We start from the raw sequence: 24953 nt of genomic DNA on the forward strand, positions 1-24953 counted from the left end.
AACAGCAATTTTCACATTTGTCTGCTCTCCGAGGTGGACAGAAGAGCCTGATTAGAGCCTGAAGCCATTTGGTGGCCTCATTTATAATTGCTTACTATGGGAACCACTGGCAGACTTGGCTTTCATGCCTGGGAAGGATGAGACCAAAGGCTGACCCGAAAGCCAACGATCGCCAAGATGAGTTAAATGAATAAGCACAGGGAGCCACTTCTTTCTCTGCCCTCCACTTAGGCCTTGCCAGCGCTTTCAATAGCACCACTGTGGCTGTTGTCCGAACCCATTTCATTTGCCTTCTTTGGGTTATTTTTCCCCCCTTTCAGACAAAGATTTGCAGCTCCCTTCAGGATTCAATTGCAACTTTGATTTGCCCGAGGAGCCCTGTGGTTGGATGTATGACCATGCCAAGTGGCTCAGAAGCACCTGGACCAGCAGCTCCAGCCCCAACGACCGGACGTTTCCAGGTAAGCCAGCTGCAGATTCGGAGAGGAAAGAGTTAAGGCTAGCCTGCCGCACGTCTTGCAGCCCCAGATTCCCTGACAAGCGTCATAACTTCCCACCACAGAGCAATCCTCTGCTCTGCGCCCACAAACCACTGCAGTCTTTGCTCACAACGTCACCCTACAGAAGAGCTGGCCGGTGGTTCCTCTCCCTGTCTTGTGATTACAGTAGAGCTCAGAAGCCGGGAGGGAGCAAGACAGGCCAAGAGAAAAGAAAGAAAAGGAAGAAAGGAAGAGCAGTTGGGAGGTTTCAGGAGGTGGGTTGAGTCAGTGCCCCCTTGTCACCATAACTAGCGCTCACAGCCGACATCACAGAGCCTCTTGTCAACTCCGAGCTGGCTGTTGTTCCTGAAATGCCTCCTTGGGAGACCACCGGCCTCCAGCCTGACTGATACTTCTCGGAGAGTATCATCACGTCGGTAGCGAACCAAGCTGAGAGTCCAGAATGCTGCTGTGACCAGGGGTCGAGTAGAGCCTCCTGGCCCTCGGCTTCTGGAAGAGTGTTGCTGGAAGATGGTCCTTGACATCTTGCTCAGCTCCCCCTTCCGAGGGCAGGCTCTCCCGGCACTGTTGGCGGAGAGGGTCGGCCCTGGGCCCTCCTAAACCTGTAGAAGCAAGAGGCGTCTCCTCTCTCCACGGCAGTGCGTGTGTCCCGTGGTGTTCTGGTCCAAGATTTACCTCCAGGAAAAAGAGGGAAACCCTGCCTTGTAATGTTGCCACTGTCGGTGGTGTAAATAATCCCCCTGTGGTTAAGCTACCGACATGACCAGAGGCGGAGTTGGGAGGTACAGTAACAGCATCGCATAGTTTTCTGCCGTCAGACAGTCAGGACAGGTATGAATGACTTCAGGAGCGTAGATACTGGCAAAATGTATTCAAATAATTAGGAAGTGTTGAGTTTTGAGAATTTATGACCTTTTGTTTTTAATGTAACCTGTTTAATGGTAACTTTATGTAATTTAATTTTTAATAATGACTGCACTTAACTACTGCCTTATAAAATTCCAGAAAATTTAACAACTGGCTCTCACAAGCCAGTACACGTTGACTGTAGCACGCCACGCATTAGGTTTTCATTTTTCTGTACTGCCGGCCTGGACCTTGGTGCCCCATAAGCATTTGAGAGGAAAGGGGTCAGTTCTGGAAATTAGTAGATCAAATGTTGCCTGACTAGAGAACAAAAGGGAGACGGGGCCTCCCCTTCTCCCCTCCGGGTGCCCCTGAGCTGCTCTGCTGCCCTCAACCCCAAGGACTGGAGGTGTCCTCTGTCCCCAGGGGACAGCAGTGGGACAGATGCCAGGAAAGCTTTACGGGCTGGCCTCCTGACACAGCCTGCACTTGCTTTCCTGGAGGGTCACAGCGTCTGCTCTGGAGAAAAACATTTTCATATTTCAAGTGTTTATCTCTTCAGCATTTGAGTGCTCAGAGAGATTAATATCTGAAGATCACCACGGCCTCGGGCAACAGGAGAGAACACTTACCCTCCTCCCAGCCTTAATCACCCTCCCCCCTCTCATTCACTGCAATAATGTTTAATTAATATAATGAGCCTCCTGCACGTTGCAAAAAAAAAAAAATACTTATTTTTATAACCCAGCTTGGATTTTTCATTTCATTTCCTCTCCTTTGAGACTTGGCCCAATTAATTGGTTGTTTTTCCCAACCTCCACTCTTTACCCGAACATAAAGAGGGTTTGTGGGGTATGCGTAAGTGTGTGTGTGCATATGTGTACTTGTGGGTTATGTGTGTATGTGTGTGTCAGCACATCTGTTTCTTTCTCAAAGTGTTTGTGGGTTTTGTGTGTACGTGCACATGTCCTGCGTTTCACGTATAGATGTTGATGTGTCTGTGAATATGTGTGTGTGTTTATGCATGTTTTACATGTGAACCCTCTGTGCATGTTTGTGTGTGTATGTGAGGAGTGTGTTTGTGGTTTGTACGCATGAGTTGCGCGCAGGCGTGGGCGTGAGCATTGCATGAGGGTGGGGACGAGGGGATAGCTTGGCAGAGACACTTTAAATGAAGGGATACAGATGACCCAGCGCCGGGAGGTCTACTGGCTCTTATTCAGAGACTGTCTTCAGGTTGGCCCTAAAAATGCAGCCTTCTCCCTTGTGGTCCTCTGAGCAGATTTTCTCTAAGAATGTCCGAGGCCAGCCCTGTCCAGGCTACAAGGCCACCAATTAGCAAGTGACACTTTGGCGAGAGCTTCTGTTACTCTGCATTTGAGCCTGGCCTCTACCTCTGTCCCTCTGCCCATTGACCTCCGCCCCCTCCTGGCGCAGACCTCGCCCTCACCTGAGTGCCCCTTCCGCCACCCTGGCTACCAGTTGGAAATTCGAGTTCTTGTCCTCATTCCAGTTGGTTCATTACACCCTGTGGTTTGGGAGGGCTTTTCAGAGCAAGCTCGCGAAGCAGGCAAAAGTCCAACAGTTGGCTGGCTGGATGGGGACAGAAAGAAAATTAGGGCCATAAGGAACTGCTAGATCTAATGTTGTTTCTCCCTGAAGATATTGAGAAGGAAAATAATCATTTTCTTCTTCGAGAGGAGTCCCCGAAGTTCGAAAAAGTGGCACTTGTCACCTGTCTCCAGAAAACAAAATCGTACTATTGTTTTCAGAACCCTTCCTTTATCCTCTGATGATTTTAAAAGTCACTTGCTGTATTTGCCACCCTCCTGCTTACGAAGCTCGAGATGTGGCTTTCAGCAGGGGAGGATAGAAAGCCCTCTCTGTTCAGGGTGGTCCTTTCTTCAAAATAAAAAGGCTGGGGGCCGAGGGGAGCGTTCGGAAGAGAGGAAACAGCTGTCCCTGATCAGGGGCAGGGCAGATGCTGGACCTTCCCAGGCAAACCCAAAAGCCCTGTGTCCCCCACACTTCACCACTCCACAAAGAGGAGACGTTGTTCAAGAGAAGTGTGCCATATGTTTTATCCCCTTACGGAATAGCTCAGCAAAAGCAATTGCCTGTAGGAAAGGGGGTGTCTCCGTTGAGGGTGGAGGGCGTTGGGAGAGACCAGGGAGGAAAAGGAGAACGGAATTGCCATGTTGAAATATCATACACAGCCTGTTTGCTGAGAAGCGTCTGTGGAAACAACTCACATTCCGTAGATATTTTCTGATTTAGTTCTTTACTCATGTTTTGTTTTGTCTTTTTTTTTTTTTCCTTTTCCTTTTAAGTCAGCAATTAGTTCTGTTCTTTTGGCCAGTGGTAACGGTTGCTTAAGGCTGATGAGACACCCATGGATTTCATGCCACTGTTTTTGTTTTTCAAGATAATCTTTCGAGCCACTCAGAATCCCTTCCTTTAGCTCTCTGCTTGTGGCTTAGAAGCCCAGAGTGTGCTCATGCCACAGCCCCTGAGGACCCTGTCCCGAAATCAGTGACCCCTGCTGGTTGCAGAGGAGCCAGCCTCGTGTCCTCTGGGAAGCCACTTTGCTTTTTTTTTTTCTGGAGCTACAATGGCACAGAAGATGTCTTCCCTTGTGGGAGCCTTGGTATTTTTTACAGACATTCTCAAGTGCGATGATCATAAACCCAGTTTTGAGGATGATCAGATTCATGTGCTTAAGGGACAAGGTAAAAACTCTGAGATGGTATGGTGAGTCCACGTGTCTAGCGCTGCACTGTTTAATATGGTAGGCACTAGCTATTTTAATTTTAGTTAATTACAATTAAATACAGCTATAATTTTAGTTCCTCATTTCAAGGGCTTGGTGGCCATGATATTTTGGACAGCACAGATGTAAAACGTGGCCATGGTCACAGAATTGTCTTGGCCAGACTGCTCAGGCATCTTTTGGCATTGATACGTGTGTGATCTCTGGGGTCCTTGCTGATGCTGGTTCCCCACAGAGAGGATGGATGGCAGTGTAAACCAAGAAGCAAGTAATTAGGTGGATGTGCCTTCTCTGTGGTTCCTTGATGGGAGTGTCCAGTGGCAGCTATTTTTGTCAGTGCATCATTCAACCCCAGTGAGCAACCATAGTAAAGTAAGCAAGTAGCAGAACATTAGATAGTGTAGGAATTATTTCACTGGATCAAAAGAAAAGGTAAATACTAAGTAATGCCAATAAGAGTAATAGCAATAGTTATTATTATCCTTATTATCAAGAATGAGACAAAAAGACTAGAGAAAGAGCGTACCATTCCGGGTCAGCTTCAGAATCCTCAAGGGTGTGGGTTCCCTAAATGGGTGTTCTTTTATATGTTTGTTGACTTCATGAGGTATGGTTACGATATTACTTCATTTCAGTAACTCCAAATCATGGAAGTGGTACAAAGAAAACAGGTAGGGCACCTGGCTGGCTCAGTTGCTAGAGCATGTGACCCTTGGTCTCGGGGTCTTGGGTTCAGGCCCCGCATTGGGCATGGAACCTACTTAAAATTAAATAAATAAATAATAATAAAATAAAAATGAAGTGAAAACAATGAAACAGGAAATGCCTTTTTGTAATGTCATACCATTATGAAAAGACAGAACTTTGGTTGCTTGGCACTTATATGTTTATGGGATTGAGAAAACAAAACTATTACTCTGGATTCAAAAACAAGCTCAAGACAGACTAAGAATACAATGTTCTGAAATACTCAAATTTTATTAATGGTAGCTATTCCATCAAATGTCAGTGGTAGGGTTATTAACGTACTATGGGGCTGTTTTGATGCAGCTTGGGCCATTTATAAACTCCATGAGAGTAGAGGACCAGAACTATGATTCACTAGGGGGACATGTACACAAGAAGATTAAGTGTGTGTGTGGTGAGGGGGCGGGGTGCAGATGGTTGCAAAGAAATTACAGAAGAGAAGTGATGAGTGAACTTGCTCGTGATGGGCTTGATATTTGACAGGGAACGAGTAGTGACTCTGTGAATTAAAAAGCCACTCTCTCTGAACTCAGAAGACCTCCGCCTAGGTGGGCCACTGGCAGCAAATGATCCAGACTCTACTGGCGTTAGCTTGAGTTGCCCTCGGAAGGAGGATGATGTGGTGTGACTGGGGCACAGCCACTGCACAGACAGAGAGGAGACTTTCTTAGGCTTAGACTATGGTAGATAATTAAAGACCAGGAGCAACTTGGCTAAAAGAAAGCCAGTATTCAAAGAATACCTTTAACTGGAAAAGGAAATCATAGAGACTCTTCTTTAAAGAAAATAGGAAGGAAAATATCTCTGACTTTCTAGAAAAGACAGCAGTAAAGAGAAGCTCTTACTCCTTTTTAAAATATTTTTAATTTAAATTCCATTTAATTAACATAGAGTGTACTATTAGTTTCAGAAGTAGAATTCATTGATGCATCAGTTGCATACAACACCCAGTGCTCATTACATCCTGTGCCCTCCTGAATGCCCATCACCCAGTTACCCCATCCCCGTCCCCTCCCATCTCTTCCTGCAACCCTCAGTACGTTTCCTCTGGTTAAGAGTCTCTTATGGTTTGTCTCCCTCTCTGTTTTCCTCGTATTTTGTTTTTCCTTCCCTTCCCCTATGTTCATCTGCTTTGTTTCCTTTTTTTTCTGAAAGTCATGATTGGCTGGGGAACTGGAAATTGATAATGAAGAGGCAGTATAATGGCAAAGCTGCCTCAACTGCAAAACCTTCATGAAAGCTGACATACCAAAAAAAAAAAAAAACCCAACACCAGCTCTAGGAAGACTCCTGCACAGACCAGACCTGAAACCTCAAATGTCCACAAAATGGTCAATTGTAAACCTTGAGAACATCCTGCTGAGTTCATCCAAAGTCAGTGTTTCCCTTAACTGGTTGTTAATTTGAGGACCTTAGCAGAGCTCGACTGACCTTGGGAGGCCAGCTGAGGGGCTGACTCATGTTTTAAGCATGACCTATACAAAGAGATTACGTCTCCTGCAGCACTAAATATTCTTTCAGATGGTTGTTCTAGTAGGAGGGCAAGATGCTAGCCAGGAGATGTGTGTGTTGGACAGATGGTGCGTTTGGCTTTGCGATAGCCAGGAAGATCCGACTGGTGATTTACTTCAGGGTTTGGTAAGGTGTGGACACAATCGATTCCATTGCTGTTGGGCCCAACCACAGTCATGTGTCCACACAGCACTCATGCAGCTGAAGCCAGATGCGGCCGTAAATCTCCAGGTGAAATGTCAAGAGACTCTTTCTAGAGACAGCAGCAGGTTAAAATGCCTGAACGACTGTCCTGTGCACGTCCTCTTTGCCCTTTTGAACTCTTGTTGTTGATTCCCATGTGATTATTTTCCCCGTGTCATGGGCAACAACAGATGTTTTGAGTCAAGAACCTAGCAAAATGCCTCCAAAATATGTCAGGTCCAGGAGGAGAGGGATTGTATCTCTGGGACATTATTTCTTCATTCTCTCTTAGCAACTGAACATATATCCTTTCTATTGTCTTTTTGTTGGAAGCCATCCATTGCCGGCATCGTTGCCATCAGCTACAAGAACAAGAAGACAGTCTCCAGCAGGCAGAGCTGGTACTAGGCTGGTCAGTTGTCATGTTTGGGGACCTCTTAACAACCCAAAGGGCTTTTCCTTAAAGTCCCTAAAGTAAATCGCTAAAGTGGTCCACCCGCACCATGCCAGCCCTTTGCTCTATCAAGTAATCAACAGCCACTGTGTGCTTACCACTTCCTCTCTGTTTGGCAGTGATAGGCCATAAATTAGAACATTCTACGAGAACAGACTTCACTTACAGCACATGTGCTTCACTCACAGCACATGTACGGGTGCCATGACTTAAAAGAACTGAAGCACTTAGCTTAGAGGAGTGCTAGTATAGACCTACCACCATAAGTAAAGGCCCAACAAGTGGACATTTAAAGAGACAAAGGTCAGGTTTCCTGAGACAGGGAAGACTGAGGGTCTGAATTCTTCACGAATGAAAATGTTTCCAAGTCAGAGGACTGGAATTGGCTGTGCTCCATCAGGGATGGAAGGAGGACATGTGTCTAAATGACAGCAGGAAAACTTAAAACTGAATTTAGGAAGTTCCTGACAGTTCGGGTTGTGACCCAGAAAACGCATTGCCGATGTGGCCTATGGAAGCTCCTTCTCTAGAGAATTTAAAGCAGAGGGGAGACAGCTGTTCTGGGGATGTGCTCAGTGTGGTTCCTCTGGGCAGCCGGACTGACCTGATCTAAACTGTCTCTTGAGGTCCCACTCTCATTCCAGAGCCGTGTAGTATTTTATTTCATCTACCGTACAGTGACAGGAAAGACGTGGTACACAGTGCATGATGCACAAGTAGGGGCTGTCTGGTTGCTGGGCTTGGACGGATGGGGGAACCGACTTACTCCACAGAGCGTCTTCACTGCCCTTGGCCCAAAACATACTTCTTTGGGAATCTAGGACTGGTCTTCCAGGTTATTGTGGTCTTCTGACCTTTTTCTTTCTTAAAAAAAAAAAAAAAAAAAGCATAGGAAGCAGAGCGTATCGCAATAGTAGTAGTAGCCGAGATCATAGCTTTTATTGAGCACTTACTGCGTCCCTGTTACTGGGCAAAGCATTTCGCATGGCTTGCTCCTTCTCACAGCCCTCTCCAGTAACGTCCTCATTCTATCCATGCTACAGATGGGGAGACTGAGGCATTAAGTGATTAGTGAGCAGTAGATGAGGGCTCCAGCCCAGATGAGAGGCCATGCCCAGCAATCCTGCTCACTCCGGTCAGGGCTGCTGTAATGATTCCAGCAGCCGTCTCGGACACGTGGCTTCAATTCCCTGAGCCTCCGTTTCCTCTCTGGTAAAAATGAAGAAAACGGATCTTGTTCCGCGGACCTAGATCTCGCAGGGAAGGTTACGTAAGAAAAGGCTTCTGGCGCGACAGCTGGCACACAGTAGGTGCTCAGCAAACACCGGTTCTCTTGCCCCGGCCCTTCCTATCCCCTCCCTGGACCTTGCCTGGCCCAAGCCATTGCTTCGCGACGTCCTGGTTCTAATCAGGCCCCTCTCCGTGACAGGCAGGGACGTTCTGCAGCTCAGCGTCCCTCTGACTGATGTCTACTGCTAATTCCTTAAATTTACATATCATCTTTCTTCCCTCGAGCTCATAGCACTTAACAGACAAGTGGGGCACAAATGATTTCACTAAGTGAAATTCAGAGGCCTGCTTGTCTTGAGATTCTGCAAACTAGTGGATTAGCTTAGATGTCAGCACTGAATTATGATCCTTCAGCTGCTCGTGCTTAGCACGCCACCAGCATTAACTCCCCGGTCTTCCAATGGTCCTTTACATCATGCGGAGCGATTATCGTCTTATTGTGAGAGAGCGAGCGCGCAGAGGAGGGGGCGAGGGGAGCCGAGGGGGTGGGGGGGCGGCTGGGTCGGGCCTGTGGCAGCCTGGGGACCTTTGGCCTGATGATGCCTAAAGTTTTAGCAACAGGCTGGGTAAACAGAACAGACCCGGGTAAAACCCAGCCAGCGCGGCTCTTTCCACCTCCACACACATTTTACTTACTAAATTCTAACCATTATGCTATGAATCCCCTGCCGCTTAAGAATGTAAATTCACACAAGTGACAGTATTTCTGCCAAGCAATTTTCAAGCAGCAAGTGGGTCTTATTTGTGAAACCGAAGGAAGAAGGCTGAATAATAAGTCTCTGAAATCTGCTTTCCTTTATATCTGAGGTGGAAGCAGTCAGGGCTTGGAAGTTACTGGAGCACAGGAGCGTCTGGGGTGCGGGGGGTCTCACTGGTGGCTCCACGGTGCGTCCCCAGGCCACCGTGTTATTATCCGCTCACCTCGCCTTTGGAAGGGGTGTTGGCCCAGGAGAGTGGGAGGGAATTGTGCAGAGATGATCGGAATCTGTGGGATTACCAAAGACTGGCTGTTTCTCCCTCTGTTCTGGTTTCTCTCTTGTGAGCATAGAGCCTCATATGCTTCCTTTATCCATGTGTTTGTCATTCATTCATTTGTGGGAACAAAAATTTCTCGCGAAGCAGCATATACATGTCACTGTCTAGGGGCAGGGGGAAAAAGCGGTGTAACCCTGACACGTGTAAGCCTGGGACGCTTATCTCCTAACCGGAGCGATGGGGAAAACACACATAAAACAGTTCAATTACAGCACGAGGCAGTGGGTGGTTACCTGCTGAAATGCATGAGAAATGGCCTTGAGTCTTTTTAAAAACCAGGTAGGACCAGTGGTACAGCTGGTAAATGTCGGAGCTGTTGAGAGAAAAGAGGCATTAGTAGAAATGTGCCAGAGTAGGTAGGAGAAGAACTGGCAAGAGCGCTGGGAGAGGTGGAGTGGGAGGGGAGCAAGGGGCGGCAGGAAGGAGAAGCGGGAGCAGGGGCGGTGGGGGGAGCCCAGTCTGCCTGGAATGGAGTGTGACCGATCGCCCGGCTGTGGGGCACAGCTAAAGTGGAGACCCTACCGCAGGAAGGTGGAAAACCTAATGTCAGGTCTAGCTGTACCACTCGCTACCCTCTCTGCTTTGGACAAGTCACTTGAACCTTTCTGAGCTCAGTTTCTTCATCCTGTGCAGATAAGATTCAGAAGCTAGAGCTCACGAGCATTCAGGAAGGATTAGATGAAATAACGTATGTGCACGTGCTTTGGAGCCTGCAAAGCATTCTGCAAATACGACTTATAATTATTATCATTACTAGCGGGAGTAATGAGATCTGATAGGAGGAGCGTAGGTGTGGAGGATCTCGGAGTGCCTGGCTGCGGCACCAGGGTCTCCTCCCTTGGCAGGTCACCACCTTTAAAGTGTCTGCTGTGAACAGCTGCCTCGTTATCTGGCCTTGAAGAGGTCTCGTGTTGGGGGGGAATTAGACAGACTTTGGCTCTGGATGGTTAAGGAGACAAACTGGAATCCCAACCATGCGCCCTAAACTGGTCTCATTTGACTTCAGGGGAGGGTAGCTCCCGGAGCAGTAACCCTAGAGAATCTAAGTGGAGGCCTTACGGGAGCCAGGAAGGAGGGAGAGAGATGGTGGTGGGGAAGAAGGAAGGAGCTGGTTGGGGGCCAGTGATGGGAGGACTATCACAGGCTCATTCTTGCTAAAGCAATGATATCAGCAGGAGTAGCAACAGCAAACCAGTGGTCCAGAGAGTAACCTGTCGGTTCAGGGCTCTGGAGCCCTTCCTTGCCTGTTCTCCCCTGACAACCACGGGATGTTCACAGTCCCCGGTGAGTAAGAACGCTGGGTGCACATGTCTCAGATTAACATGATCCTGAAGTGTCTGATGTGCTGGCTGTGTGGTGTGAAAGTGCCCCTGCCATCTTGCAGAAGTGCTTAGCATAAGATATTTCAGGGCCAAAAGGAGGCAGTGAGATTGTCTTCTCAAATGCCACCCTGTTTTCTGTACAAGCAGCCACGAATCTCCTGCGGACGTTGGGTTTGCAGGTACGGGCCCCCATACCCGTGTCTGCAGGGCATGAGTTCCGCAAATGGCAACAAGAACTCAGTCTTGTGCATAGTGTCTGATGGAATTGAAAACTCGTCAGCCAGAAGGCCCATTCTCCCAGCCTTTGGGTGGGTGAGACCTTAATTTCCCATCATGTGTATATTTGCTGTTAAACACGTCGCCTTCGTTCCTGATGATGACGGTTCTCAGCGACATTTGCCCGGCTTTCTGGAAAAGGCCAGTTCTGGCCTCCGCAGGCCGGACGGGAAAGAGAGTAGGGTGTCAGGCCCGCTGACTCACCCCTACACGGCCACCGTCCCTTCTTCTGCTTGCGGTTGACGCTGGCTTCTGGGTTACAGTCACTCGAGTCCAGGCCCCACCTAGTAGCTAGCACTGGTGGAGACGGACGGTTTTAAAGGTCTCCCGTTTGGACAGTGCCCAGCCAAGATGACAAAGACGTGAAGCACAAACCACCTGGCTGGAATCCTCTCCCGGTCCAGCAGCACCTCATCCCCTTATTATTTAGTTCATTAGGCTGCACTGGCCCTTTGGGTGAGCCAGCGGTGAGTAAGACGTGGGTCTGGCACCCTGGGATCTAGGGAGGGGAAGGCCAGCGCAGACACCGCCAGCCAAGCGCAAGGCCAGCCGCACCAGGTGCCAGCTGTAGAAGAGGCACAGAGAGACTGATGCGGAGGAGTAGGCAGGAAGGACCCACCTGAGGTCCAGAAAAGGCAGCTCGTGAGCCAAGGTCTGAAAGAACCTTGAGAAGGAAACCCAGGGCCTGGAGAAGGACAGGCATGAACAAGACCCCCAAACTCGGGGTGCAGGGGAGGGCTGCAGCCGCCAACTGTGGCTCTTCCCCAGGTGTTTACCAGGAACCTCTGGGTGTCTTTCCCACAGACGACAGGAATTTCTTGCGGCTGCAGAGCGATGGCCGGAGGGAGGGCCAGTACGCGCGGCTCATCAGCCCTCCGGTGCACCTGCCGCGAAGCCCCGTGTGCATGGAATTCCAGTACCAAGCGACGGGCGGCCGCGGGCTGGCGCTGCAGGTGGTGCGCGAAGCCAGCCAGGAGAGCAAGCTCCTCTGGGTCATCCGCGAGGACCAGGGCAATGAGTGGAAACACGGGCGGATCATCTTGCCCAGCTACGACATGGAGTATCAGGTAGGGCGGGGCCAGCAGGTGGGTGCAGAGATCCAGGGGAATCTTTGTGATCCGTGTTTCAATATTTCAAAGGGCCGTGCCCATTCATCATTAGGGAACGTGGTTCGGCGCTGCTGTTTTCATTGTGTTTCTCACATTGCCATGGCAACTAAATGACACTCTTATTTGTTATTCAAAATGTGCCTATCTCTACACCCAGACTTGGTTCTTTGTTCCTCCTATTGCCTTTTATATTGCTGAAATCTTCCCAACAAATGTTTCTTCTCTCCATTTTAGTTTAGATTGCTATCAGGTAGGCTGCACAAAGGGACACAGAAGCCCGGGAAATAAACACAAACCAGCCTCCACACGCGAGGGAGGAAGCCTGCTGAGCTCCTCCTCGCCCTCCAAGGAGAGGGGAAAATCCTGCCAGACCTGTCCCGGGAATGGGACCGTGAGCGCAGGAAGGGGAGGGGTGCTGTTTGCACTCGGTGGCCAGCAGACCACAAAGACTCCTAAAGGAGTGGCTTCTCTCCCAACAGCTCCAGGAGTTGAGTTCTATTATCTCTGCCCCACAGAGCGAAAGACTGAGGCACAGATGGGTATGCACAGCTGCGGCTGAGGCTTGGGTAGGAGTAGACACACAGTGGAAGAGGTGACTGAGAACCAGCCAAGGCATTAACCTGCTCCTCCCCAGACGAGAGGCAGCAACAGATGGCTGGTGAGGCAGCCAACTGCTCGCTCAGCTTGCCAGAGGACATGTGCTCGTTTGCAGAGAGAACCTAGGGAGGGAGAGAATGAGGAGTGATTGAAGAGCCCAGAGCAGAGGGGCTTCTGTGCGCAGCCTGCAGTTCGCCCTGGCGGCTGTGAGCTGTCCTGCGTCCTGCCCCACCCCTGCCCGCATTCCCATCTAGAGACCTTAATGCGTTGTATCGCAAGTATCTGCTTGCGTGTTTGTCTCACCCGCCACCTGGTGAGATTCTCTGGGCAGAAGGTCTTACTTACTAGATTTTGTAACTGTCCCTGTGCCTGGCACACGTAGTAGGTGTTCAGTAAAGTATTGGGGAAGGAAAAAAATCCTTTCCCTCCTCGTTATAATAATGGAGCCGCAAGACAATGTTATTGTGCCAAAGGCCATCCAGACCCAGTGTACTGTGTTGCTCACCTTACCCCCACCTGTTTTGTCCTCTGAGTTTCCAAAGGCCTGGATTGGGCATTTGAAAGATTTATGAGAAAGGAACCACAGAAATGGCTTGGGACATTCCAACCCTCCTTTAAACATGTCCCGATTCTGGTCCTTTTAATCAGTACATGTTAGTTACTGGACAACAGTATCCATCACCTTGTTATATATATATATATTTAATTCCTTCAGATATGCATTTGATTTGAACCAACTCTTTTTAAATTAAGATTTCAAGCCCATAGCCATGTGGTCAACAGATGGCTACCAGGTACAGAAACATGCGCACGTGTGCGTGCGCACACACACATTTTAAGCTGCAGTTAACAGAAAATTGGAAGTCTTTGCACTGTTCGAACGGAGGAGCTCGGTTTACCATGGCTCTTGTTCTTCTGGCTTCCAGATTGTGTTTGAGGGAGTCATAGGAAAAGGACGTTCAGGAGAAATTGCCATTGATGACATTCGGATAAGCACGGACGTCCCACTGGAGAACTGTATGGGTACGTGAATATCTGTCTCTTCGTAGCTCTTCCAAATAAGACACCAGGGGCAGGGATATACCAGACGATATACAAGCGCGCCCTTTAAAAACCAGTTGCACCCAATGGGTAGAATAGCGGCAGTCTGTGAAGGAGATGAGGTATGAATGTCGTCGTGTCTTAGGCTGCATTCAGGATGGGAGGAGTGTAACATGAGGTGAAGTCTTCTATCTCCTGTTCCCATTCAGAAATAGACATGCATTAAGTATATGGAGACTCAGGGTGCCAAGACCCCATCATCAGACTCCAGCTTTTAGCAAAGAAAATGCTAGAGGATGAGAGCAACTGCCAGTCAGAATTACATGCTGCAAAGGTTTGATGTTTTTAATGGAAGCCTTCACTGGGAAGCGAAAATAGTACATATGTTATATCAGACTGATAACACAATTACCCAAGTTGTTCTTTTACATGAATGAATTGAAGGGCAAACTATGGCAGGGGAAGTAAGATTTTAGAGTTTGCTTCGAGGCTAATTCCTTCAGTGCCCAAGATCCCAGAGTTGTAAGATTAAACGTTGCATGCCAGGTGACCAGATGGGAAGGACACCATGACTGTCCCTTTGGACAGAAGTGCTGAGCAGACGCACTGAGAAGATGCACACATTTTACCCAGGTCACCCCAAGGGTATCCTGACCATCTCCCAGGAGAGCCATGCACATTTCCAAAAGCAAGAGGGAATCCTGAGAAGGAACAGGACCTGCTTTTACTCGCCAGAGCGACTGTCATCACTCACCGAGTGCTTTTCTTGGCCCATGCGTCCCGGATGTGTGTGCCTGATGATGTCAGAAGCACCTGGGACCACCCCAGTCCCTTCAGGCAGCTCTCAGGCCCTGGGCATCCAAACGTAATCCAGCCTCTGAGAAAGTAATCAGTGGTAGCTGACTGATTACAATGCTTCAGGGACGCATCGCTCCATAAAGGACTTTGGTTCCAAAGCGACTTTGGGAATCTCTCCCCATCCACCCGGCCCTTGTCATGATGATGTATTAGACACAGTCTACAGCATGAGGAGGACATGGGGACACTTCCCATGGGGTATTACCAAAAAAAAAAAAAAAAAAAAAAGCAACTTATTGGAAGTCCTCTTCATCACACCCTATACCTGCCCCACTATTTCCTCCTCTTATCTAACTCAGTATTTTTTTCTTTTTTTTTTCTTCCAGAACCCATCTCTGCTTTTGCAGGTGAGAATTTTAAAGGTAAAAAAAAAAATTTTTTTTTTTTGCATGTCTTTTTCTACCACCCGTGTGATGTGAATTTGGTGTGGGGAAGAAACCTCCAAACCTGACAAATCCCTCGAGAGAAAACAGACGCCACACCTTCCCGCCACTAGATGGCACCAGCAACACCTGTAGATTCCAGGAAGGAGGATTGAGATCTTCACTGTGTCTTGTTTAATTAAAGTTTAGAAACCTATAATAGAGACAAATAGGTTACAGATAAACCTTTCAGCCTTGCATTGTCCAACGGGGAGCAATGAGGCTGAAAATGGCCTGAGTGGTGAGAAAGGAGAGGCTGTGGAGGAGACTGACCAACAAAAATCAGTAGTAGAATTCCAAGTGAAATGGGGTGGCAATGATTTATTTTCGGCTGAAGATGGTTTCTTTCCAGCCGCAGGGCTCCAAGGCAGCGGTCTCAATGAACCTTCAGGGAGGTACAGCGGCAGGTGGTCTTGTGAGGTCGAAAGTTAGGGAAAAGGCACAAAAGGACTGATGATCCCGAGGAGGAAAAGTTGCGGAATTCTGGAGCTGGTGTCTGGTAAAGGGAACAGGGAGGCGCATTTGCTGAGTTAGAGCATTTGAATACGGGACTGAAGACCAGAACAGGACATTTATTTCGCTAATAAAGAGCAGAGCAGAGAGGAGGGAAGGTGGGCTGCTGGCCTCGGCGCCGAGCGTGGGTGGTGGTGAGGCCTGTGCTGCGCGCAGGGTGCAGCGGGCCTCTCCTGCCCTCCTTGCGCTCCGGGGACTTGTCACTGGTGAACTTGCCACCCAGTTTTCCAGTGCCCCGTGCTGAGAAGCCACCCTCAGGGCTCCCGCCCTGCTGGCCTGGGTGATGGAGCACAGTCCCGCCACTGCACCTCACCTGCCGGCTGGGGTTTTCCATATGAACAGTTGCGAGGCCTGGTGCGCCCTACTTGTGCTGGCGGGCCTTCACCCCGGGTGACAGCATTCCAGAGATAAGGGAAGTCACTTTTATATCTGAGGTCTAGACTCGTTATCTTCGCTCTCGTGAATCTGTCCAGCTCCCGGCTAGAAAGAGATGAATTCCCGGTTTGCCACCTAGATGCGCTTTTGACTCCAAATCATCCGGCCTGATTTTCCACCCGTCACCCTCTAAGACCATAGCAGGGGGATGAAAGTGGCAGAAAGAGAGAATGGCAGACCAGCATAGAGTACAGTTTCTTCCCCTCCCACCCTTCCTGGCCTCCCGAACGCCATCCCCGCTCCCCACTGCACATTTTCCAGTATGAAGCGTATTCGTGCGCATGTGTTGGTGCTCTTCGGGTGTGAGATTTATGTTAATGCGGATCCAAGTATGGGGAGGGAAGCTGAGATCCCAACTGAGTCGCTTGGATCACAGTTGAATTCAACTTCTTGGAATTCCAGGACCCAAGGTAATGTCTCTGGTGGGCAAGTCAAATCTGCTGATTAAGACTCAAAGCCCCCCGGGAAGGCCGGCCAAAGGCTTACACAACAGCGGCCACAGACACAGTTGTGTGTGAGCACGCGTGTCTGAGTCCATGACTGACAAGCACAGGGGCCAAGTGCTTTGCTTCTGTAAGAGAACAAACAAACCAGGGCACATGCGCTCTCCTTGATGCTGTGTCTGCCGTGAGGCTTCACAGTCCAGTCATGTTCTCTTGTAAAAAAACACATAAATAAAATATCATCAGAGCCGCAGTGCTCATTTAGCCAAAACAAACACAGGGCTTAGTGACTTGAAGGTAAGCATCTCCCGCGCGCTCCCGATGGGCTGATCGGGGGGTGAAGCAGAAGCAGCGCACGGCTGGCCCGGCTGGGCCCCGGCTGTTGTCTCTGCAGATGAGGAGCAGTTTGGAAGAAGGAGACCAAGTCATGAGGGGCAGAGACTTGGCCAAGGAACATAGAGGCCAGGGCAGGATTGGAATTGAAAAATGGACCATTTCGATCACATTGGCAAGTTTTACGTGGAACTCGGGGAGTCGGTAGGCAGATGACCTCAGGGCCCGTCTTCTCTTGGCCGGAGGCCCCTGTGACCTCAGCGTGTGACTCTGTGTTTTGACTCAAGCAAAGCCTTCCGCTGGGGAGAGGAAAGACGATGACCATTCGCTCTGTCGCCCCTAGGGCCTGGCATAGGGTTCCTCTCCTGGTCGGGGCAGCCGCAGCCCTGGTGGGGGGTGGGGGGTCCTGGGGTGAAATCAGCCTTTTCACTCCCAAAGGGAAACAAAGAGACATCAGGTTTGGGCAGGCAGGATGTGGAAAGTCGATGGTGTAACACTAATGACAATAGGCGGTTACATTGTTAGTACTTTTTTTTTGGGGGGGGGGGTTTTTTTTTTTTTTTTTTTTTGAATACAGGTTGTTTTTCTTTTCTATTATAAATTAACCATGAGACAAAAGCAATCTCATTCTTTAGGAGAGATCAGTGTGTACTAGGTAAATCTTTAAGGAAATGCAATAAAAGTGGCCTCTGGGCTGGGTCTTATGAGGTATCCTTGATCTTTTATATTTGAAAGTGTCTTTTCATTCTCTGTCTCTTACGCATTTCTTGCCATGAAACATTTTCTTTTGATTCCAATCACCTTGTGTTTTCTGCTTAGCGTGTATACTTTGATTGTAAACCAGGGGGTGAGTCCCTAATGAAGAGAAACAAGCCATAGAGAAAAAGAGAATGTGCAGAGAAAGAGAGAGAATGAATAAGCTGCATTGTCATGTGATTTGTAAGAAGATGCTTGTTGTTGTTGTTATGAGTCACATTTTAAACAATGTGGCCTGGGTGTGCATTTTTTTCTTCCATTCTTTTTTTTTTTTTAGCAGCCGCTATAAACATAGTGCCAGTCATGTATCTTTTTCTAGAATTTGAGCTTTAACAAATGAAAAAGTATATAAAGGAAAAGAAAAAGAACCAAAAAGTGGTATAATTAAGATGATGGATTATTTCCTCTTAACCAATACTGTCTTTTTTCAATAAAAGAAAAAAGAAAAAGAAAGAAGCCAGTAAAAATATGGAAAGCCCATGATCAGAGCTCTGTACTTGTTGTCCAGGTGGTTATTTTTAGCAGCTCACAGTAGAAGCAAGAGGTTTTGTTCACATTAGGGGCTGGGGACTTTAAACGATGCAGGAGCAGAGAGACTAGGTCTGGTTCCCTCCCCATTAGAGACCCATGGAAATTGCTAGCACTGGTGCACTCAGGGAGGGTGGTTGTTACGGTAAAGGGTTCAGAGCCGCTGTGTCTACCACTGATGGATGCTAGAAGGAACATCAGCGTCTCTCGCAATGGCTGTGAGCTTGGGTGCTAAGCGTCGGACCAGTTCTGAGAGCCAGAGGCCCATCTCTGGGTTTCACTCTCCACAGTCCTGTTCCATTTTCATCCAGGTAAAAAGGAGAAACTGAACATCTCAGTCAGTCTCCTGGGCATAGAGAGGAGCAGTCTTACGAGAGACCCACTCTGGGGAAGCGACAGAGCTGGCCGGGGTTTGCCTCGGGTTTTAAGTTCTGTTTATTGGGTGCCAACTGGTCCATCTCTGCCAATTCCCATTGCCACCTCCCCTCTTTGATCCCCACCCTCATTCCCCACGGGCTGCCTCCCAGAGCTGTTCCAGTGCAGTGCCCCTCCATCCCAGGGGGACCTGGGGTTGACCTCGAGTTCCTTCTCTGCTGGGCTTCCCCACTCCTCCTTCCCAGGAGCACTTCCAAGAGGGGGTGCAGGATGAAAGGCAGAGAAGTATTCCTAAACTCTGCCAGAGTTCCAGATAGGCAGCTGTGGTGTGTGGCTCCTTCTCCTTCTCCATAGCCCCCCTCCCCTTCCGTCTCCAGCTGCCAGATTGAGGCTAGGTGTTGCTGAGCAAGGAAGCATGGAGATCAGATGTGTGTAAACCGTGGAACTGCTTGGCTGCCATTGCTTGCCTAAGGGGACACTGAGGCATTCTTTGTGAGGTTTGCTTGTGCAAGCTGCCTCTCCTGTCACAGAGGGGCCTGACGCGCCCCCTCCCTGCAAGCTTGCCATTCATCTAAACAGCTGCCAGCATCAGTTTTCTCTAAGGGGAGAAGAAAAATTTTTTCACCGACTTTTCCTCTGTCCAAGAGGAGAGGGCTGCTGAAGAGCAGTGTCCGAAACTCCAGCCGGCCCCAGATCCGAATTTAGAGGCATCTGGGATAGATGTGGGACACCAGTGCCGGGTCTGCAGGCCTCAGGGGACCCTTCCAGGGAGCTCCGTGCACTGCCTGTAAGGCAAAGCCAAGAGTCATTTCTCAGGGAGATCTTGTACTTGTACATTCCTCTTCCAAACAGATCTGTAGGCGTGACCACATTCTTCTACTATCTTCTGTAAACTCTTCTAGAGGAGGCAACCCTTTTTTTCGTTGTTGTTCGTTTAATCTCACAAATTAAACAAGCCTTTTATCTGAAATGCTCCTTCAGCAGCACCTCATTTTCAACCTGTACAGAGAAGACTCTGAGATAGGCCAGGCCTCTACAGTTATTTGCAGTGAGCCTTTTTTTTTTTTTCCTCTCTTTTTTTTTGGTGTCCTTCAAAACATTTCTTTTGAAGACTAGGGTGACTCCTCCAGGTCCAGGGGACATTTTATAAACTCAGCTGTGGGAGATGCTTTCTCTTTACAGTGGGAACTTGACTGAGACAGTCCTCGGACAGGTTTGGGCAGAAAGGGAGAGGACCACTTCTGTGCCATCCCAGCTTGGTTAGAACAGGGGTCTGCATAATTCTTCTATAGAAGGACAAGAAGGTCAATGCGTTGGGCTTTATGAGACCCTGCAGCACCAAAGTAGCCATAAGCAACAGGTAATAAGGGTCGCTGTGTTCCAGAATGGACATAAAAGAGGCTGTGGGCTAGAGCGGTTAGCTGACCCCTGGGTTCCAGCACCGGCCGCGGATTCCGTGCACGTGCTTCTGGCCCTGACACTGCGTTATCTCCAGGGTTTTACTGCGTACTGCTCTGCCCTCTTCCTCAATTTTCCTCCGGAGAAATTCACTTATCCTCTGAGATTCTCAAGTCTCCCATCTGAGGGTCCCAACGCATAAATAAGGTGATGCAGACCCAAGAAGCAGCACACAGGAAATGACCACTCACCGTAGCTGTTGCACTGGCCACATTTCCCGATGGCTCGTTCATTCAATAACCCAGTAGGCCTGGGAGGAGCACTGCCTACTGTCTCGTTTTTTTCCCCTAGTCCCCTCCTGTACATTTACTGTTTGTCACAATTCAGATTCTTTGCTTTCGCATTGCCCCTTTCTCCAGGGGGCTCAGAACTTTTACAGATGGAAGCCTGCTCAACCTTGCAAATACACTTGGAGTTATTGACTATTCAAATATCTGTTTCTCATTATCTCACACAATGAGAAAACTTTGTGGAGAATTAGAGGATGGTAATTAATGAAGAAAATAGTTCAAGAGTTGAAAGCATGGTCCAATGGAGGGAAAAAAAAAAGAGGGATGTGAGTAAGTGATAAAAGTTAATACAGTCAAAAGGAACGTTCGGGTCAGCACACTGCCAGCTCTGGACAAGGCTTAAGGCTTACCCACGCTCTTTCTCCCATGTTGGGGAGGCTCCTTTGTTGCAAAGCAATGGCCCAGTCACCCCATATGGGGACAAGCGAGGCCAAAAAAGAGCCACTCACCAACCTGGGCACCTGGGGCTGGCGACATCTGTCTGAAGGTGGCACCTTTTTTGCAACTTCACCTAGAGGCGCAGTAGGAGTCAGCCAAATCACTAGCACTTTCCAAGGATAACTGTTACATGAAGTACCAGTGGGTCATTAATGTTTTCGAGGGAATCTGGATGTTGTTTCCAATACGTTCCCCCATACTTACATCCATCCATCTGTCTGACATTTGTTGGATTGCTGCTATTGTCTGGGATGGTGCTTTGGAAGGGCGTTTAACCACTACCGATCTGTCAACTTTCCTTCCTCCATCTAGCAAAGCAGGGCCTTAGTATACAGCCCTTGAAGGCTACTGCAAAGCCAGGTTCCAAACCAGTAATCCACCTGCCTGTGAGAGTTGAGTCTCTTTAGCCCTGAAGAGTGTTCTGAGAAACTCTGGCCCCAACTCTGGGTCACCCAAAATTGCCTGTGGGGCATGAGGGGAGAACTGTTAAATGGATCCTCTCTTTTCTAACTCCCTTAACATTGAAAACACAAACTCAACATAGCATGTTTTCTCATTTCTCAAAACAAATGTCCAAGGAGAAGGTCTAAGGAGCTAATGCGCAGTCCATCACCATCCATAACATGGCTTTTGTCCCAAAAATCTTCTTCGTGTTGATAATGCAGGGGGAGGAGAGCGTTGGTAGGAAAGGGGAGGCGGGTCTTACATCTCACGTGGAGTGTGTCTTCCAGAGCAGAGCAGAACTCTGAGACCAGAGGTCTAGCTCGGACTCTGAATGTGTAATCCACGTATTGTGGTTTCCCATTCCTCCAGGGGGCCTCCTAGATCCTCCCCATTGTGCCCCAATATTGTCTCTATCACATGAAACACTTTAGGAATAGCATTAAGGCCCAGCCCTGGCACTCTGAGCCTTGGTGAGGAGGGTGGGGTGTATTTTATGTCAAAAACCAACATTTTGACTGAAGGAAAGCAAGCCTTTGAACCTGAGACTGTATGGTTTGGAGGGAACGTGGGCAGTTGTGACTGTTTTCTGCTTGGCAAAAATGTGTGCTCCTACCTTTGTGGTCTGCTCGGGTGCTTCAGGTGGGAGGGTTAACCCTGTGGACGTATCACTTTCCTTTCTTCTCATTAGAGCAGGGCTCTCACTGTGGCACCAAGTCGAAATGAGAGGCAAACCCAAGGATGCCCTTTGGGGAGAGGTGGTTGGCACTGGGGAACTTCGGCCCATCCCCACACACTTTGCTGTTTCTCGTGCATTCTTCTGAGCCCACATGAAAATCCAACAGCAGGATGGTTGCCAGGCAGCAGATACTCTTGGTGACCTGAATAATGAGTTGACACCGGTTCACTGTGGCTCACAAGCTGGCCATTTCAAGGAGCCGTTTTCGGCGCCTTGCTTTCTCTTTCTGTTTCTATGCATAATTTTCAATATGGTCACAAAGATTGACAGAGTGAGGGGGGAGAGGAAGGGGGAGGAGGAGGGAGAGAAAGAGGGAGATAAAGAGCTTTCTCAGCTACAGTAATGAAATTATTAAAAGATAGAAATGATTTGGAAATAAAAAATAGAGTAGGTGGTAATGAAGAAGACAAGGTAGAAAGGAGATAGCGGGGCTGTAGATGTGGCTGCCAGTGTGTCTGCGGTGTGACACATCCTTGTCAAAGCTCTTCCAAGGCCGCGGCACCCCTGAGGGCCAAGAGGCACCTACAGACCCCACACGTTAGTGGAAAGGGATCCGTCAAACTGGGGGAGCCAGTGATTGAAGGCTGGGAGGGTGGGCAGGCTCTAAAAGATATTCCAAGAAAAAATGCTACCATTTTTCTACCACTTCTGAGAAGACACCAGAAGGTCTGATCCACCCCTCAGCTATTCCCTGGTGTTCAGGCTGAGGGGTTGGCCAACACTGACCCACAAGTAGAGGAGTCTTCACCTCAGGAAGTCTTTTAGTCACTGCTCCAGGTCTCCTGGGGGAGGCATGAAAATATAAACGCCCCCTGGCTGCATCTTGAGCAGCGATGCACCCACAGGGTGGGACCAGTGATGGGTGAAGAAGGCAGCGGCCCCTCCCAGCCGTGGCCCCCCCTGAGGAGATCCCAGGGATAGAGAGGAGGCATCTTTCTGGCCACCACCAGTTGATGTAAGCAGCTAGGGATGTAAGCTTTCACAGGTTAAGCATACATCATTTTTCAGAAGTAAAGATCATGTCTGGTTTTGGCAAGCTCCAAAGCTCCTAGTCCCATTCTGGGCCAGATTCTCATCTGATGTAAATCTTTGGGAGAATCAAGTCGTAGCACTGTTTTGCATCAAGTGGGACTCTAGCCAGTCTTTCCCCAGAGTTACCCTGGGCTTAAATCTGCTATATCATCTCCATGGCAACCAGAGGCCGGCCAGTGAATGTGGTTTGCCTTCGAAATCCTCTGCTAGCTTCTCTTCCCTCCTCTGTCTTTTCCGTGATTAAGAATGATCTCCCTCCCTTGGCTCTCGCTTACTCTCTCTCTTACATCCCCACTATCATTTGTGCCCACATTTTTTTGTTGTTGTTGCAACGTCTTTCCAATCAGGTTCTGAAGACCCTCTGTCCAATTAAAAAAAAAAATGAAGATGCGTTAGTCATGGCTTGACAGTGATAACTGACCTGTTTAGACAAGGCCAGGCTGATGTCTATGGGCACGGGGGCCTTGGCAAGCCAAAGTGGAACTCACCTTCGCGTCTAGCCAGCCTCATGAACACATTGTTTAAGAGAATGCTGGCCAGCCCGACCAAGGATTCCCGCCCATTCGGAGAATCAGCCTCGCGGAACCCCGGAACTCACTTCAGCATCACTTCCTTGTGTGCATTCGTGTGCGCGTGTGTGTGTGTGTGTGTGTGTGCGCGCGTGTGTGGACGGTGACGCTTCTGGCTGTTTGAGAGTGACTGTGTTTTTAGCAGACGTAGAGAGCCTCGAAACCCTGCAGCTCTTGGCCCAACCCCATACTCACCTGCCCACTTGCTGCGTCACCGCGCGTCCACTTAACCTCTCAGCATCTGTGAAATGGGTCCGACGGCCCCCATCCCATGAGGTTGTGAGTAGGAAATAACAGTCCTTTAAAAGTGCTTGGCACGAGGAGATGACCCGGTACCATCTTACCCCCCTGTCCCCTGCCCCCTCCACTCCAAAGCATGTATGTGTATCTTTTTTTTTTTTTTTTTAATTAATTTTGGGATCCGTCTGCATGCTCTGAGCCTAGCAACACTCTTCTGTGTCTCTCCACCAGGGGGCACCCTGCCACCAGGGACCGAGCCCACAGTGGACACGGTGCCCGTGCAGCCCATCCCAGCCTACTGGTATTACGTAATGGCCGCCGGGGGCGCCGTGCTGGTGCTGGTCTCCGTCGCGCTGGCCCTGGTGCTCCACTACCACCGGTTCCGCTATGCGGCCAAGAAGACCGATCACTCCATCACCTACAAAACCTCCCACTACACCAACGGGGCCCCTGTGGCGGTGGAGCCCACCCTAACCATTAAGCTAGAGCAAGACCGCGGCTCGCGCTGCTGAGGGCCGAAGCCAAGGACGGCACCCAAAACAAACGAGAAAGACTGCAAACACGTTGCCTCGATTTTGCACTTTTTTCTCCTCGCCTAGTCTCTGTGTGAACTCTCAGACGCCTCTCTCTCTCCCTCTCTGTGTGTGTGTGTGTGTGTCTCTCCCCCTCGGGGCCCGAACCCTGTGTGCTTTGCTTCATCCTGACCATAGTCCTTGGGTTCTTTTCTTTTCTTTTCTTTTCTTTTCTTTTCTTTTCTTTTCTTTTCTTTTCTTTCTTTCCTTCTTTTTCTTTTCTTTTTTTTCCCCTTTCCTTTGTGGATTCCCAACCCACCACCCCTCCACTCTAATGCTGCATCTTGGACTATGAGAAGAGATCCACCCCTCAGCACTTCACAACTGAAGGCTCAGCTGGTTTCCTTGCAGAGACTGGTTCCCCGTTTCTCCCCCGGCCTTACCCCGTGCCTCCCCCCGGTGGGCAGTCTGCCAGGAGACTGGAGAGGAAACCTGGCTCTGTGTGTTTGTACATAACATACACTTGCGTGTGAATAGCTCTATGTTGTGTGTGGTGGTGGGGTGGGGGGAGTGTGAGAAAGAGAGCCTGGTTCATTGTGGGGGGGAGTGTGTGGGTGTGTTCAGAGAGGACCCCCCCTTTAATTCTTGTGTTATTTCCCCGGGGGGGGGGGTCCATTTTACAAGAAAATAATATACTGTACTAGTTTTGTTTACTCGGAGAAGAGATTGAAGCTTTTTGTTGCCTTATCTAGCTCTGGCTGGGTTTCTGTTGGCTACCGTTGTCATCTCCAGGTCCCTAAGAAACTAGAGGCCACGTGAAATGAAATGTGGCCCCTCCCGTCCCTGTCCCGTTCCCAACCCATCTGGCCCAAGAGGAAAGTTCCCCCAA

At 49.1% G+C, this 24953-nt stretch overlaps 1 protein-coding gene and 1 long non-coding RNA gene across 2 annotated transcripts in view; one reads left to right on the top strand and one right to left on the bottom strand.

Annotated features, from left to right (window-relative positions):
* NRP2 (neuropilin 2) overlaps nt 1-24953 on the top strand; it is a 115338-nt gene that overhangs the window by 70147 nt on the left and 20238 nt on the right. Inside the window, 4 exon segments of the mRNA XM_049106453.1 lie at nt 321-461; nt 11740-12002; nt 13568-13664; nt 14867-14887. Coding sequence (XP_048962410.1) covers nt 321-461; nt 11740-12002; nt 13568-13664; nt 14867-14887 — 522 coding nt within the window.
* On the bottom strand, nt 18507-23278 carry LOC112656695 (uncharacterized). Its single transcript, XR_007409015.1, has 3 exons — nt 23165-23278; nt 21589-21853; nt 18507-19130 (listed from the first exon to the last, which is right to left on the bottom strand). It is a non-coding gene; the product is annotated as an uncharacterized LOC112656695 (long non-coding RNA).

This window comes from Canis lupus, chromosome 37, assembly GCF_003254725.2.
Source record: "Canis lupus dingo isolate Sandy chromosome 37, ASM325472v2, whole genome shotgun sequence".
Taxonomy (NCBI): Eukaryota; Metazoa; Chordata; class Mammalia; order Carnivora; family Canidae; genus Canis; species Canis lupus.